The sequence below is a fragment of the Rhododendron vialii genome, chromosome 2a (assembly GCF_030253575.1).
Source record: "Rhododendron vialii isolate Sample 1 chromosome 2a, ASM3025357v1".
NCBI classification, from domain to species: Eukaryota; Viridiplantae; Streptophyta; class Magnoliopsida; order Ericales; family Ericaceae; genus Rhododendron; species Rhododendron vialii.
The window spans coordinates 41801282-41816603 of NC_080558.1; the positions used below are offsets into that span (position 1 = coordinate 41801282).

Below are 15322 nucleotides of genomic sequence, written 5' to 3' on the forward strand. Positions count from 1 at the left end.
TATTTCAATTTTTTGTTTGCTGTAACAATCAAAGAACTAATTACAGGGGGATTGTGGGGAAGGTCACCGACGTAATTACGAATCCAATTTATGTTCCATTCAAAACTCAATTAGCTTTTCCTCAAAAATTTGTTGGCAACTAGCTCAGCGAAGGGTGAAGCTGCAAGTAATATAAAAATACTACTAGTAATTTCCCGCGCGCGCCTAAAAGCACGGCTCAATGCTTTCTAAAATAGTCTAAATAAAGTATCAAATTCCACTTTTCCAAAATTTTGTGTGTAGATACAACAGTTCTTTTTAATCCCATCTCACATGAGGTGAGTCCCAAATATGCGTATGGTCCCACCCCATGCGAGAGAGGCATTACAAATTACTCTTGGTAGCATCAAATTGCACTTGATCGCATGGAATTGCACTTGGCCGCATCGAATTGCACTTGGCCGCTATTAATTACTCTTGGTCACATCACTTAGCCGCATCGAATTATTCTTGGCCTCGTAGAATTGCTCTTGGACGCAAGGAATTGCACTTGGCCGCGAAAAATTGTCAGACCATAAAGTAATTAGTGGCGGCCAAGTGCAATTTCATGCATGATAGAGTAATTAGATGCGGCCAAATGCAATTTGATGCGGTCAAGAGGAATTCGATGCGGCCAAGTGCAATTCGATGCGGCCAAGTGTAATTCAAAGCGGCTAAGTGCAATTCGAAGCGGCCAAAATTATGAAACATTAATTTTAGTTTTTCATTCATCCTTCTTTCTAATATTCATTATTTCCAAGTATATTTCTAGTCTTATACCCGTAAATCTCAGCTATAGATAAATATGTACAATTTCAATGGTCGAAAAAATAGAGAATTCAAAAAACATTGCTCCATCTTATATTGATTGCACTTTGGAATTCAGAAGAAAGACCACATTGTGCGCCCAGACTTCATCGAAGAAATATTCTCAGTTGACGCCCTCTCTCAATTGTGTTTGTTCCAATCCGCAATTTATAAATTCTACTGCTTAACGAATTAGGTGGATTGAGATTTGCAGTCGGACCATCGAAAGGAATCCAGGAACCCTGTACTGCAGAGACCTTTACCATTAATTAAAGAATCAATGGCACATAAGGTTGAACATCTATTTTTTTTCTTTCTTTGAAGAAAGAAGTTTTCTGATTATGAATACTTTCAATAGCCAAACAATCTAATATGTTACACGGATGATTTGCTCAGCTAGTAAAAAAATAGAGGTGGTCCAACGCTACCACCAAATGCACGACGCAACTGAAAAAACTGAATGCAGAGAAGAAGCTCTATCCATATACCTATCCCTTTGATTGGATTTCAGTAACTTTTGGTACGTTGAAAATCTTCTTTATCGATATATAATAAGTTTTTATCCGATTTAAAATGAAGGAGATGCTGAGTTTTTTACTGAAATATTTTCTTTTCAACTCTCTGAGTGTAAATTGATCATATCTTTCAATGTACAAATAATTTTAGATTTAAACTACATGGGTTAGAAATTAGACTCAACAAACTTTTTAACGGTTCAAACCTTGGGAAAATCGGAGTTCGAGAATGTCCGGGATAAACCCACAAAGTTTGTACAATTTTTGAGTTTCAATGCGCCTCAGGCACAACCTTGAAATATCAAAACTAATCAAATTTGCGGCCTTGTCACAGGCTCTCCTAAACTCCGATTTGCACGTGGTTTGAACCGTTAGAAAACTTGTCTAGTCTACTTTCTAATCAAATTAGTTTGACTCTCAAGTTGCTTATACATCAGAAGATATTATAATTTTACATTCATACAAGTCAAAAAATAACTTATATTTGAAAAATTATTGAATCACACCAACATTAACCGGAGCGAAACCTAATTTATATTGATAAACAAGGTATTCAAAGAACTAAAACATTGTGTGATCGAATCTAAAAAAAAAATATTTCATTATGAAAAAATTGTCTAGATTTTACCAACTCAAAAATTGTCGACGCCACTAAATATATAGAAGTAGTCCGATGCTCCCACCAAATGCACGACACAATTGGAAAAACTGAATGCGTCCCTGTAAGATATCCCCCAACTGATGTTTATATTTCAATTTTTTTGTTTACTGTAACAATCAAAGAACTAATTGCGGGGGATTGTGGGGAAGGTCACTGACGTAATTACAAAGGGTGTCAAATGGGCGGGTTTGAGCCAAAACGGGCAAATTGTAAGTGGGTTGGGTCTTTAATGGGTCATTGACCCATTTAAACCCATTAATTAGGAGTCCAATTACCCATACACAACCCAACCCATTTATTTAAAATCAAACCCAACCCGCCCATTAACCCAATTAAATTTAAAAAGGACTAAAATACTTATATATACTGAAATGACCATATCACCCTTGTACATTTAAATGACCAAATTACCCTTGCATACTAAAATTACCATAATACCCCTACATACTAAAATGACCAAATTACCCCTACATACTAAAAGTAAAAAAATTGATTAGCTTACAAAATTGATTTCAAGGAAAGAATATAGGAGCAGTACTAACCTGATCTAACAATCTGTTAAAAAAAACCTGATCTAACAAAAAGTAAAAAAACAATAAAAGAGAGAAAAAAGTACCCCAAAAAAAAAAAAAATAGTGTGAAAGCATGGCGATGAAATTACGGTAGTTTGATTAATGGAGTATAATCTTACCCAGTCTTGGAGATAGAAAGCTTATATATACTCGAGGAGATAAAGATCCTCTTTCAACTTTCGTCTCTGATCTTCTTCGATTTCAATCTCTTCCTCTCAAATTCCTAACACAGTTCAAAATCTCTCTCTCTCTCTACAATTCTGCTAAATTGTCCGGACAGACACCGATATCGGCAGAATCAGGCATCATTTCCGGCGACACGATTCCGGCAACTGTGAGCGCGTCACCCGGGTGGAGGTCGCCGTCGTAACATGTTTACTTTTGTGGTAGTTCTATTTTTTAGTTGGGTAATGTTCATGACCCATTGGGCATTTAAGTTGACCCAATTGAAACCCAATTAAGACCCAATAATAAATGGGTTAGATGGGTTTAGACCCATTCTAACCCAACTAATAAATGGATTGGGTTGGATCTATTTTTTAACAGATGGATTTGGATTTCTTAATAGGTCTGGGTTTAATTTGACACCCTGATAATTACGAACCCAGTTTATGTTCCATTCAAAACTCGATTAGCTTTTCCTCAAAAAATTTTGACAACTAGCTCAACGAAGGGTGAAACTGCAAGTAATATAAAAATACTACTCATAATTGCCCGCACCTAAAGGCATGGCGCAATGCTTTCTAAAAATAGTCTAAATGAAGTATCAAATTTCACTTTTTCAAAATTTTGCGTGTGGATACAACGGTTTTTTTTAACCCCATCTCACATGAGGTTAGTCGCAGATATGCGTATGGTCCCACCTCATGCGAGAGGAGCATTACAAATTACTCTTGGCTGCACCAAATTGCACTTGACCGCATTGAATTACACTTAACCGTATCGAATTGCACTTGGCTGCTACGAATTACTCTTAGCCTCGTCAAATTGCACTTGGCCGCGTCGAATTATTCTTGGCCGCATAGAATTGATCTTGGTTACGAGGAATTGAACTTGGCCGCGAAGAATTGTGAGACCATAAAGTAATTAGTGGCGGCCAAGTGCAATTCGATGTGGCCAAGAGCCATTCGATTCGTCCAAGTAATTCAAAGCGGCTAAGTGCAATTTGTAACGACCAAAATTATGAGACATTAATTTTAGTTGTTCATTCATCCTTCTTTCAAATATTCATTATTTTCAAGTATATTTCTAGTCTTATACCCGTAAATTTCAGCTATAGAATAAATATGTACAAATCCGATGGTCCAAAGTATAGAGAATTCAAAAAACGCTGCTCCATGTTATATAGATTTCACGTTGGAATTCAAGAGAAAGACCACATTGTCCGCCCATACTTCTTCGGAGAAATATTCTCAGTTGACGCCCTCTGTCAAATGTGTTCATTCCAATCTGCGATCGATAAATTCCGTTGCTTAATGAATTAAGTGGATTGAGATTTGCAGACGGACCACCGAAAGGAATCCAAGAACCCTATCTCCTCGATCCCGAAAACCCATGTGTCTGTACCAAAAGATTTTTCGACTGTTAAATTGTGTAAATTTTTTTTATGCTTTCAATCCTGCATTTGCCACCCGTTCTCTTGGCTCCAATTGGAGTATGTCAAAATGAATGGGACGTCGTTGTCGTACACAAGTTCAGACATGTATCTTAAGATGCGTATATCTCGAAGTGTCTACCTCATGTGTTCACAGCATTGCTCCCAATCGTAGTATCGAAATCTACCTCATCATAATTGTTGGAGAAACCAACCGATAACACGTGAGTTTTCCGAAATCTCGAAGGGATTGGCATGGTGGTTCTACTACTTACTACCAAACTACAGTTTGTGTTGACAAACAAAAAAAAGCTACGTTTTGTTTTCAAAAAGAGCAAAAAAAAAACCACTTGTCACCTTAAAAATAATTTGCCAATCCAAAACAAACAAAAAAAAAAAAACACTTGTCACCATACAACACATTCAACAGCCACGTATCAAATATTGCATGCAACCTACACGTGTATCATTATTCATTACCCAAACGTGGCAAAACCCATCCTCGCTCTTTGCCCACCAAACAGCAACTTCCATTTCTCCTATTCTAGAGAGAGAGAGAGAGAGGGGAAATGGCCGGAGAGGAAGAGTGGAGGAAGAATGCAGACACACACAAGATGAGTCCAGAGGAAGTGAAGAAAGCAGGAGTGGAGGACTCGAGGCGGCCACCGGGCCACAACGCAGGAGGGGTGCTGCACCAGCGGCGCAGGTTACCCTTCAGCAACGCCGCCATGGCTGTCGGCGGCTTCGTCGTCGTCGTCGCCATCGGTTACGCGGTCTTGTACGCGCATAAGAAGCCCGAGGCCAGCGCACGCGATGTCGCGAAAGTCGCCACGAATACGGCCAGGCCGGAGGATACTCACCCCCGAGGGTAGGGTGCATGTGTTTTGGTTTCCATCTGTATTTTTCCAATAATTGACGCTTTTGAGTTGGGGGTTTTGGTCAGTGTAATTTGTTTCGGTTTTTTCGTTTAGAAATGAATAAGTTAGAGAAATCATTGATGGTTTTAGTAGAAAAAATTAGTAACGTTCCATTCTTGTAAACGTATTCCGTTTTGTGTGTTTTGTTCAATTTTTTTCTGAATTTTTGTTAGATTGGAGTGATATTTTTTGAACTAATCTTCAGTATCGATGAGACGAATTGGAAAAGTATAAAAACGTGAACTGAAAACATTCAAATAAGGCACATTAGGCAAATAAGATGGTTGTTTTATACTTTTTTGTCTTTGGTGATTTTTGTATTTTTTAGACCCAATCTCGTCGAAACAAACGATTAACTCAAACAATTACGACAAAAAAGCTAAATAAAAAGTTACGAAATAAAAAATACCGAAATAAGTTTTAGACTTATACGTTTTACAAGAGCGCAGCAAGAGCGTAGCGGTGTAGGAGTAGTGCGATATGGTGCTCCATGATCCTTTCTCACGGCATGTATTTGTGCTCATTAATTTGCTTCTCCACAACGGTTGGACAGGGCCACATTTGAGAGAGTGCGACATGGTGCTCCATGACCCTTTTCCATGGACAGGGCCACATTTGAGTGAGTGCGACATGGTGCTCCATGACCCTTTCTCACAGCATGTATTTGTGCTCATTAATTTGCTTCTCCTCAACCGTTGTGGGATGGACGACAGGGCCACATTTGAGTGCGGGTCTGATGGATGAAACAGTGGACTGGCAAGCACACAATGACAAAGCTATCGATTTTTATAGGGACCGGGGGAGCGTCCTAGGTCCATCTTAGTTTATGCATTTTGGGGTTGTTCTCGTACTTATTGCAATATATTCGTCCTTGTAGCTGTTTGGAATAGTTTGGCATGAAGGACGTAAACATAGTAGTGGCAAACGATGAAAGGTTTCACTTTCGATTTTCTGGTTATCCGTCTATCTATTTTAGAAATGGGATTAGAACGGAGTGTCAGTATGCTTTGGATGGGCTTTATTTTTGTGAAAATCGGTTAATTATCAAGTAGTTTTTGAAGGCTTTATGACCACACGATGGCCTCCTCGCATTGGAGTAATTACTCGGTGTTCTCGAAGTATCATCATGTGGCATTGTCTGCGTGGTACTCTCAACAATTTACGTAGCGACAAATTATGCGGCAGAGACATTATAATTCACTTTTTGTTGGATGGATTGGGAGATAAGGAGCCACATTGTACCGTGGCGATCTTTTATTTGCACTCAGTTACCACGTGGCAACGTCACATGGTACTCCGAGAGGACCCAATAATTGGCCAACGCGTTGATTCTATTATATTTATTTTTTGGGTAAATGCGTTGATCCTATTACAATCCGCAGATATGCAAACCATTACCAGTCATGGGCTACTCTTATTTTTGGAATTCAGGCCCAAAATCCAAATTCATTCGGCTTTGGGTTTCCGTCAAGGTGGGCTGAGGCCCATAATCTTGCTTAACTCGATGCCCAAATAGGCCTAAGTCGGTCCAGTATTCTTTTTATGCTTTAAATCCTAACGGCCAATGACGTGTTTTGATAATTAATACCCGCCAAGAACATGCTGAGAACATTTGTTAATGCTAAAAATGTCATTGGTAGATATTAATTATCAAAACAAGTCATTGGCCGTCATTGTCCCTTTAATTAATGAACGCCAAACTGGGTTGCTCAAAATAACCTAGTTACTCTTTTAGGTGTCGCGGAGCTATCAACTTTTATAGGGTCAATTAATTATACAGATCATCTTTTCAATGGGCTCTCTCGTTTATTAGTAGTGATGCGCGCGAGCCCTGTCTGTAGCGGCTAATTGGTTGATTTTGGTCTGGTTAATTGTAAGCAAGTGTTCTATTATTTATGCAACCATAGGTACCAATTTATTTTTTTCAATTCACAACATAATAAATGTCCTGTCTATAGCGGCTACGTGGTTGATTTCCGGTCACAGGGCTTGCGGCTCTGCTATGCCCAGAATAAATGTCCCATCCCAAGCCCTAAAAAATTAATCTGAATAATTTGTTTTTGTTTTCGGTTCATGGAACTTGTCACGTGCGTATACTCCTACTATTTTTTTAAAAAAAATTCAAATTCCAATCCAAACAAAGCATTAATTTGAATATTTTGTTTTTGTTTTCGATTCATGGAACTTGTCACGTGCGTAGAAATCATCCTTCGGACATCAAATTGATGTGAACTACACGCATTTTGCTTTGGGAGCAAATTTCAAAATGAACCGTACGTATTTTATTTTCATCACACTGATGTCCAATTAGTGTTTTATTTTTTTGTCTCAGAAAAAATTTAGCGCGCTGAACAAAATGAATGTTTTGGATCATATTTTTATTTCGGAATAAGATCAATATTAAGTGCAAATAAAATCTTGGTGTCTCAATCACAACAGAATATTCAGTTTGAGTTGATACCATATACTAGTTGTTACACTCATAAGACAATTCTTACATCCACTCCTTTGCATCCCCTCTACAGTTGAAAGGGAGAGAAGATGTGACTTGAGAAAGAAAGGGAAAATTTTTCAGTGCCGGATGGATACCACGTGGTGTTCGCTCGGCACATCCGAGAAAGAAAGTGTTGGGGTGAGAGAAGAGAGAGAATTTTAATTCGTACCGTCAAAAAACGTATTGAACGATCCGAATATGCTAAGCAGGTATCACGTGTGACATACCCACCGACACGGGAAAATTTCTCCGAGCTGGGGGATAGGACTTCAGCGGAAAACGTTTGATGAAAAACAAAGGGGGACAAGTTGTAGTTGCAAAATACAATCATGAATCATGTCAGCAAGTTTTTTTCTAAGAACGTAAAACCTGGAGAGAATCTATGGTGTTTTTATATTTGACCCACTGAGCACCCACCCGTTACCCCAACCACTAAAATGTCAAACTTTCTACTCCTGAGTGAAATTGACGGTCCAGGATACGTTTTGACAATTAATACACATCGAGAACATGTCGAGAATATTTATTAATGCTGAAAATGTTTTGAGCGGATATTATTTATCAAAACACGTCGTTGGCCATCATTTTCCCTTATAATAAATTGTGAAACTTTTTCTTTTTAAGAGCCCAACTAGGGATACTCCGTTTTGGTGCAACCTGAATGTACACCGTATTTTACTGGATTCATTTCAAGATTCCACACGAATTATCAAATCCATTCGATTTGTTTAAAACATTCCTTTTAAGGTTTCCTGCAACAAGAATCAAGTCATTCGGATACAAGTAAGAGGTTGATGAATCAATCCAATTTTGTTCAAGTGAATTCAGGGACGGAAATCGATTAAACTGTCACCGATATCCGAATGAGCTGATTTCTTGTGAGGTTTGTCAAAAACATATTTTAAACAAACTAAATGACTCTGATCATTTATGCGAAATCCCGAGATGGATCTCACACAATCCGGCGTACATTCGGTGCACACCAAAAGGTGTACCCATAGTTTCTTTTCTTCTTTTTTTAAATATAAATAATACTAGTATGCTAATAAGAAGGCTTTTGAGAAAAGGGCGCTAGGTCTATAATGTTATGGTCCCCTACTTACCAAAAAGGATACCCTCCAAACCATCATTACATTGAGGACCACAAGGTCCTTCTCCATCATTTTTTTATGATATTACACCCGCACGCCTAATCCCAATAGAAGATGGATTCTGATCAGCTTACAAAGAAATCCACACTCTGCGGTTGGGCATTTTTTTGGGTCGGCGACGGATCAAATTTAGTGATCGAAATCGTTCACCTTGTGGAGCCCGCCGAGGACGTCAACCATACCGAAATTCTTGTCTACTGAATTCCAAAGAGTTGGAAGTTATTTGTTCTGGAAGAAATGGACTGAGAACACTGGATGAAACCCACTTTTATAAGGTAAGTTGAGATGAATTTATTCAGACCGGTAACTGATACGAGTTTGATCAATATCATATTTGGTTCGATTTGTATTCTTGACTCGCTCTATAAGATGAATGGTTTCGATAATTGAACTCGATCCGTCGTCGGCCAAAAAAAGCCCAACTGCAGAGTGTGCATTTTCCCCTTAAGCTGCTGGGAATCCATATCCATCCCAGTAATAGTAATGATTGGTTCCCTAGACTCTCACATTACCAGCATTTTTTCATCCTCCCATCCAATCTCATGGATTGGAGACTTATGCGGTTTGATTGGGTTGATTTTTAAGTCAATTTGCTTCTCATGGAGTACGTTGGTTTGTAGTTTTGTAAGTTTTGCAGGCTTGTTCGTTTTGGTGTCTCAAAATTTTTACTGCACACGGTTTTCAATAAATCTTCTCTATCTCTCTCCCTCCACGCATTACTTTTAAAAATCTCCCTCAAAATTCAAAACCAAACAGAATTTCAATTAAGCCAAACGGTCGATCAAGTGGTTAAGGCTTGAAACTTAGGGGTTCAATTATCTAATCAAGGTTTTGCATTGAAAATGTATATAAGCATTTTTTGAAAAATATATATATATATATATTTGCACTCCACTCTCTCACTCCTATGTGTTTTAAAAAATGTGTTGTTTGTATTTTGAAATAATAAAAGACGAATTTCGGAATGCATTCATAATGGTAAAAATCATCTAAAACTAGTCCCATGAGCCGATATTTCCCCCCAATAATTAACACCGATCTAATGGTACGAGGACAGTGATACTAGATCGGAAGTGTAGGGGCTTGAATTGTAAAATTGAAAGCGTAAAGGCAAATGATAGAACTCCAATTTTTTATGATGGCATTTCCAAATTTATCTTTTAGTGTAAAAATAATACCTTAACAAGCACATTAAAAGACAAATTTTGGAGTGCTATCATCGAATTTTGGAGTGTTAAAATCATTTTCCTAGCGCAATTGGCTTTGTTCGGACTCCAACTTAGTTTTAATTTTAATTTTGTTTCTAATCATTACTATATTTCTTTCTCCAATCATTATCCTATTTTTTCAATTATTACTTTCTCATCTCTCTATCTCTCTCCAATCATTATTTTATTTCTCTCTTCACCCATTACCAAAACTAAACTAAACTAAACTCACAACCAAACACTACCGGTGGCTTTGTTCGGTTCTTAGTTTAGTTTTGTTTTGTTTTAATTTTGTTCTTCAATTATTACCCTATTTTTCTCTCCACCTATTACCAAAACTGAATTAAACTAAATTTTCAACCAAATAAAGAGAGCTGCTATTCCCCCCTCCCCTGACACACACCCCCCCTGCCCCCACCTCCCCTTTTCCGGAATTACCCCCGTCTCTCTCTCTCTCTCTCTCTCTCTCTCTCTCTTTTCTTTCTTTACAGTTTCTTTCTTTCTTTCTTTTTTTTCCTTTTCCAGTTTGATTTTTTTTTTCATTTTATTTCTTTTTCTTTCTTTCTAGTTTGAATTTTTTTTTCTCTTTAATAATAGGTTCAAGTCTAACTCTAGGCTTTATAAAGTAATTATGAAAAAAAAAAGTGTTTCAATTGATCATGTTTATACGACTGTTTTATTTTTCTTTTTTTGTCCTTTATAGATTAAAAAATATAGTTACGAAAATAAGTGTTTCAATTTCCAAATATTTCATCCTAAATGGTCGTAGTAAATTTTTTAATACACTTATTTTTTTAACTATTTTTTAATATATAAACGGTGTAAAAAATAAATGTTTCAATTTTCAATCCATGTTACTAATCAAACTATTATTTCATACATTTAAAAAATTTGTTCTTTCTTTCTTACACAATAGGTTCAAGTCTAATTCTAGATTTTTTAAAGTAATTGAGAGAGAAAAAAAAAGTGTTTCAATTGATCATGTTTATTCGACTATTTTTTTTCTCCTTTATAGATTAAAAAATATAGTTACAAAAATAAGTGTTCCAATTTTCAATCCGTTTGAACCGGTGCAAAGTTGTTATTTTTCTGATCATTTCATCTTAAATGGTCGTAATAAATTTTTGATTCTAAAGCCTTTCAATGGACATCCTAAGAGAGTCTTAGAACTAAAAAATAAGTCTTAGGATGTTTTGTTGAAAGACCTTGAAAAGATATGAGTAATTAAATAAAGAAATAAATTAAAATAATATGATTAGAATAAAAAAATCTTCACACCCGTTCAAACGCATTAAAAATTGAAGCATTTAATTTTTTAACCATATTTTTTAATATATATAAACGGTCTAAAAAATTAAGTGCTTAAATTTTCACTCTGTTTGAATCGGTGCAAAAATCTTGTCAATATAATCAGAATAACAAAATCTTTGCACCGATTCAAACGGAGTGAAAATTTGAGCACTTAATTTTTTTTACCCTTTATATATTAAAAAATATGGTTAAAAAATTAAATACTTCAATTTTTAATGCGTTTGAATGGGTGTGAAGATCTTTTTATTTTGATCATATTATTCTAAAGAGACATAATCAAATTTTGTCTCTAAGGCTCTCATAATTACGTTTCTGCTCCATAGGATTGCAAATTGATGGTGAGAATTTTTTTTAACCCAAACGTTGCCGTTTAGGGACTATCAGAGCCCAGGCCAATTAAAATGGCGGAGAGAGGTAATTAAAATGGCGGAGAGAGGTAATTAAAAGGGCTGAGGGAGGGTAAAAGCGGAAAAAGGGCGTGGGACCGGGAGGGGTGTGGTGTCAGGGGGGGTGGGAAAAGCAATTTACCAAATAAAACCTAAAGTGCCCAATATGTCAAAAGTGCCTGGGTAAAAAGTGTACTTTGCCTTTGAAAATTGGCACTACTACTGTACTAGCACAGCAGTAGGCGTGAGAGTGTTGGGAACACGGGAGGAAAGTTGGATTAATGAGGAAAACAAAAAGAGAAAGTCTATAATAAATGTCCCTTAAAAAGGTATATTATATGTACATATTTTATGATTCATTCATAATATTTTAATGTGTTTTATAATTTTTATTTTAGAATTTATAATCTTTTAGCAATACGATTCATAACATTTTCATTATAATTTATAACATTTTGATGTATCTCGTAACCTTTATACGATTTGTAACTTTTTAGCAGTATGGTTCGTAACAATTTTTCTACAATTCATTCATACGGAGTAACATTTTAGAGGTGCATATGATTACACACCCAAATAGAGCCCACATGCATTGTGAGTATTTGTGTATTTATGCATTGTGAGTATTTGTGTATTTATTTGTGGTTTAGGATAAATTTTCGGGTGCAAATTGCATACAGTACACGCGGTACATGAGCATGCATCCAAGCTGTCGAAACGTGTTTTAGATGTTCAGAATTTTAGAGAGAGAAAAAGAAGAAAGAGAGTGATCGAACCTGGGTTTGTTTTGGACGTCTGGCTCTGATACTTGCTGGATACCGACGCGTGGTACCCGATTTGTACCCAAAAATTTCTCGTGGAGTAGACTTTTTGATAGTAGCCAGATCGTCTTTTGACTTTTGTTACTTGAACTGCTTCTTAAATACCTAACTTTATAAAAAGTACCCATACAGCATTGGCATAAGAATCTACGGATTCTTTAAGTTCTTAAGAGGACATAACAATAGTAATATAGTAATCCGATTTGGCCAAGTGAGCGTAAGAAAATAACTAAGTGTTTGTTCTTTATGAAATCGCATGTACGAATTTAACGGAAGCCAAATATTTTTAACTTTGGGGTCACTCGAAGATTTGTTTGTCGTTAACTGTCTTTATGGCTTCATAGTTAGTCGAGGTGCGTACGCTGTTCAGAACATGCTGTTACTAAAAAAAAACCAATAATATAGCAATAAATTGTGTTGAAATTAAATGAATAACAAAACATATACACTTGAAGCTTAGCAAAAAGTGATAATATGTACATCATGAATCTCAGTGTCAATGTAGCCATAGATCATTATACCAACAAAATGCATTATAACTTTAAATTGCATTACATTGTAAACCTCTAATTAATATAGCTAGATCAAAAAGATTTTGATACGTCAAAGTCAATGTATTTTTATAAAGAGTTATATCTAACAAAAGGAGTTTGAGGTGTGACACGTTTTTAAAAACCTCAAACTCGTTAGTTGATCGATATGTATATGGTGAACCTAAGTAATATTTGGTTAATGTAACTTCTAATTAATGCCCGGATCAAAAACATCTTAATACTTCTAAGTTAATCTGGTGCAAATACGTTACATCTAGAAAAAGTGTTCGAGGTTTTTTAATCGATTTAAATGACAAGCTAATTAGTTGATTTTAGAAATTTTGATTATATTTTAGATATATAGTAGGTTGCATTGGTATCGATGTATCTCTATATCACCATTCCACATAAGTTCTAGCTAGTAAAGATATATCACAAAAATTTCATTTTGTAAAAGATGAAAATACCGTTGAGGAGCAAGGTATTGGTCATCAAATCCCAAAAGGAGTAATGGAACGTCTTCGATCGATTCAATATGATTATGTTACCTGTTTTACTTAAAAATCTAATAGCAATTCAATCAATTCATATCGCATGATTGTTGCTTTCAGAACTCTCTCATTACGAAAAGTCAATCTGCAATAATATATAACCGTCGATACGCTTTTCCAAATTATAATTGAATCTTTTGTTTTAATGTTAAACAAGATATTGGGCACTAGTCCCCTTATTCCACGGTTATTTGGCCAACTTATTTCTTTCATTATAATGATATTAATCATATTATTGTAGTACTAATGAAATTACCAAATGGGAGTAGTAAGTAAGAAGAATTGATACAGATATATATCTGTATGATTGTGTGGCCTATATGCGATTTAATGGGGTCTCTGGAGATGATTGTTTAGCATTAATTAGCACTGCGCACTCACTGATTGAATACTTGAAATAAAAAATAATAATTGCACATCCATATGTACGAAACAGTAACGGCCTGGGAGGGGCTGTAGTACATCCGCCACACTATACCGTGTAGTACGGTCGATCCGATCGTTCATCTCGGCACGGATGATTTGAATTTAATCGAGTTCCTCCGAATCCTAGCCGTCCATTGTTCGGATGAAAATCTGAGCCGTCCATTGCTGATATGGACGGCCGGATTGCCCGCACTACACATGTAGTGCAGGGGGTGCACTACAACACCCCCGGTTCCCTCCAATTTTACTTTTTTGAGACTTTTTTCGTGTTTTTTTTTTTTGTATTTTGTATTTTCTGTTAATTCTTGTTAGATTTGGAAAATTTTAACATCACATCGTTTGTTTTGGTAAGAGTAATAGAATAAAATATAAAATATAAACAAAAACAAGTTCATATACAAAAGAAAAAAGAGATTTGGTAGGGTACACAAAACCTATCCATATGAAAGGGGAATGGAAATTACAACATATTAAAAGAATTTTCCAAGGGTCTTAATATTGCCAACCAAATCATAACATGATTTTAACACATTTAAGTTAACAAATGGAGTAGTGTCATTTGGCAAAATAAGTCAAATGACTTATTTTTTGTCTTTATTCAAAAAAAAATCACATTTGTTAGTTTTTTTTAGATTTGTTGAGAATTATTGCTTCTTCATGACGAGACAAATCTAAAAAGTAAAAAATTACAATTAAAATATATATATTTTTTGAATAAAGAAAAAAATAAGCCAATTTTTTGTCTCCATTCAGAAAATTTGAATTTTGATCATAATTTTTTACTTTTTATATTCCTCTCGGCATGAAAAGCAATAATTCTAAAAAATTAACAAAAAACTAACAAATGCAATTTTTTTGAATAAGAATAAAAAATAAACCATTTGCCAAAACACCCCTTAGCACGAACTCAAGACACGACACGATGTTCATCCTTAACAACGCCTACGTAGTGCTTGTTTGGCAACCTCCTTTTTGCATTTTCATTATTGCATTTTTAAGTTTTGGGTGTTTGGCAAGGGCCAGAGCCGGCTTATAGCCAAGGCGAGGGAAGCGAGCGCTTCGGGCCTCCGAAAAAAATTAAAAACGAGGGCCCCCAAATTTTTAGGATTCCTATATATATATATGTATGTATATATAGCCAACAAAAAATTGCACTAGACTTCTTTACACAAAATAGGCCCAATTGAAATTTAGGAGCCACAAAATAGGCTCAATTGAAATTTAAGAGCCACAAAATAAGCCCAAATTGTAGAATTATTCATTAGAAACACTAATGCATTAAAAAAAATTAAAGAAAATAACTTAAGGGTCTGCAGAAACTAGCAAGGAAGATATAGCCAATCAAAAAAGATCAAAA

At 35.8% G+C, this 15322-nt stretch overlaps 1 protein-coding gene across 1 annotated transcript; it reads left to right on the forward strand.

Annotated features, from left to right (window-relative positions):
• The first annotated feature begins 4705 nt into the window (after positions 1–4705).
• LOC131317819 (uncharacterized) lies at positions 4706–5207 on the forward strand. Its single transcript, XM_058347476.1, has one exon. It carries the CDS (start codon positions 4737–4739, stop codon positions 5037–5039), a length of 303 nt encoding a protein of 100 aa, XP_058203459.1. The 5' UTR covers positions 4706–4736; the 3' UTR covers positions 5040–5207.
• The last annotated feature ends 10115 nt before the right edge of the window (positions 5208–15322 follow it).

Bases quoted from the DNA above. Each gene is read 5' to 3' on its own strand.
- LOC131317819 (XM_058347476.1), top strand. From the start codon at position 4,737: ATGGCCGGAGAGGAAGAGTGGAGGAAGAATGCAGACACACACAAGATG.